The 620-nt window shown below is 59.2% G+C and overlaps 1 protein-coding gene across 1 annotated transcript; it reads left to right on the top strand.

Moving 5' to 3' along the window:
• Positions 1-241: 241 nt before the first annotated feature.
• LOC121353954 (olfactory receptor 14I1-like) lies at positions 242-614 on the top strand (the record flags this gene model as incomplete). Its single annotated transcript, XM_041468175.1, has 1 exon — positions 242-614. A coding segment is annotated over exon 1 (373 nt), but the record flags the coding sequence as incomplete, so codon positions are not given.
• Positions 615-620: the final 6 nt, after the last annotated feature.

Below are 620 nucleotides of genomic sequence, written 5' to 3'. Positions count from 1 at the left end.
GGAGGGGTCTGCAGGGCAGAGCTGAGCCCCCAGGGCTGGGCTGGGCTCTGGCAGCTCTGGCAGGGCCCAGCCCTGGGCACAGGGAAGCAGCTGCTGGCAGGGACAGCTCCAGGCAGCAGAGCCCTGGGCAGGCAGTGGGGGGAAAGTGCCCCCAGGCTGGGCTGGGATATTTAAAGTCCTCTCCAAACCCAATGATTCCATGATTAATTTTTTTACAGACCCCAATGCCAAGATACAGCAGATGTCCAACAGCAGCTCCATCAGCCACTTCCTTCTGCTGGCACTGGCAGACACGCGGCAGCTGCAGCTCCTGCACTTCTGCCTCTTGCTGGGCATCTCCCTGGCTGCCCTCCTGGGCAACGGCCTCATCATCAGCGCCGTAGCCTGCGGCCAGCACCTGCACACGCCCATGTTCTTCTTCCTGCTCAACCTGGCCCTCAGCGACCTGGGCTCCATCTGCACCACTGTCCCCAAAGCCATGCACAATTCCCTCTGGGACACCACCACCATCTCCTACACAGGATGTGCTGCACAGCTCTTTCTGTTTCTCTTCTTCATTTCAACAGAGTTTTCACTCCTGACCAACATGTGCGACGACCGCTATGTGTCCATCTGCAAAC

This window comes from Pyrgilauda ruficollis, unplaced genomic scaffold, assembly GCF_017590135.1.
Source record: "Pyrgilauda ruficollis isolate IOZ18807 unplaced genomic scaffold, ASM1759013v1 scaffold2135, whole genome shotgun sequence".
Lineage (NCBI taxonomy): Eukaryota > Metazoa > Chordata > Aves > Passeriformes > Passeridae > Pyrgilauda > Pyrgilauda ruficollis.
This window is presented reverse-complemented; position numbering and strand designations above follow the sequence as displayed.